General features: G+C 33.5%; 1 protein-coding gene across 1 annotated transcript in view; it reads left to right on the top strand.

The window, feature by feature from the left end:
• Nucleotides 1-695: 695 nt before the first annotated feature.
• LOC106457545 (dual oxidase-like) overlaps nucleotides 696-986 on the top strand; it is a 93,109-nt gene continuing 92,818 nt past the window's right edge. The window contains exon 1 of the mRNA XM_013916977.1: nucleotides 696-810. Coding sequence (XP_013772431.1) covers nucleotides 696-810 — 115 coding nt within the window. The remainder of the gene's footprint in view (nucleotides 811-986) is intronic.

Below are 986 nucleotides of genomic sequence, written 5' to 3'. Positions count from 1 at the left end.
TCGATTTCTTTATTTTGTTGTTAAACACGAAGCTACACAATGAGGGACCGAAATACGATTTTGAGCGTTATAAATACTTGTTGGAGAATAGAAATATTGACGAATTGGAGGCGTGTTTCTGTAATTATATTCCAATATAGGAGAACATTTTTGATATAATTATAAACATTTGTTGCTTAGGCTTATTATATTTTTAGCATTACATTATTTAACTAATCCCTTAGGGATTTTCAATAATTAGAAGAGTGTATAGTAACAGTATTCCAACTATACTTTATTCGTCAATACACATTGCCGAAGACGCGTTTCGCTCAGTCCAGAGCTCTTCAGATCAGCTGACATTGAACGAACACAGTAGTGGTCGCAACAGTATTTATGTCATTTGTTACAACAACGGTTGTTATGGTATGAACGTCTGTTAAAACCTGGCGGAGCATGATTATAAGTACCCTTGTCATAACACATTAGTATTAGGCCTATTCTATTTTTAAACACTACATTCTTTATCTAGTCCTTTGGGGACTATCAATAATTAAAAGAGTGTATAATAATAGACAATGTTATTATTTTTCACTATTTACAAGTTTGTGTGAATATGATCCGTATATATATAGAAAGTCGTCCTGCGCTTTGAACGAAACTTTAATTTAAATATTGCAACCAAACATGATGTACGGTCAACAACAAAGTATGTGATGCATAATCCTATCTTTACAGAAGCTAGAACTAAAGAAAGATATGCTTTCAGCGAAAGACAAAGATTCGATGGATGGTACAACAATTTAGCCCACCCAGACTGGGGGTCAATAGGTGAGTTTTTGTTTGAATTTTACACCAATTTCCTCAGATTGAAGAAGTTAATTAGAAAATATCCATGTATATATGTATGTGTGTGTACATACAAACACTGACCTTTCATTGAAACTGTATCACTATATTATATTCATTCTAGCGTATAGCCCGTCAAAAATAGACGGGGCGAGGTA

The sequence above is a fragment of the Limulus polyphemus genome, unplaced genomic scaffold (assembly GCF_000517525.1).
Source record: "Limulus polyphemus unplaced genomic scaffold, Limulus_polyphemus-2.1.2 Scaffold344, whole genome shotgun sequence".
NCBI classification, from domain to species: domain Eukaryota; kingdom Metazoa; phylum Arthropoda; class Merostomata; order Xiphosura; family Limulidae; genus Limulus; species Limulus polyphemus.
The sequence above is the reverse complement of the archived record's forward strand: the minus strand, read 5'-3'. Positions and strand labels throughout refer to the sequence as shown.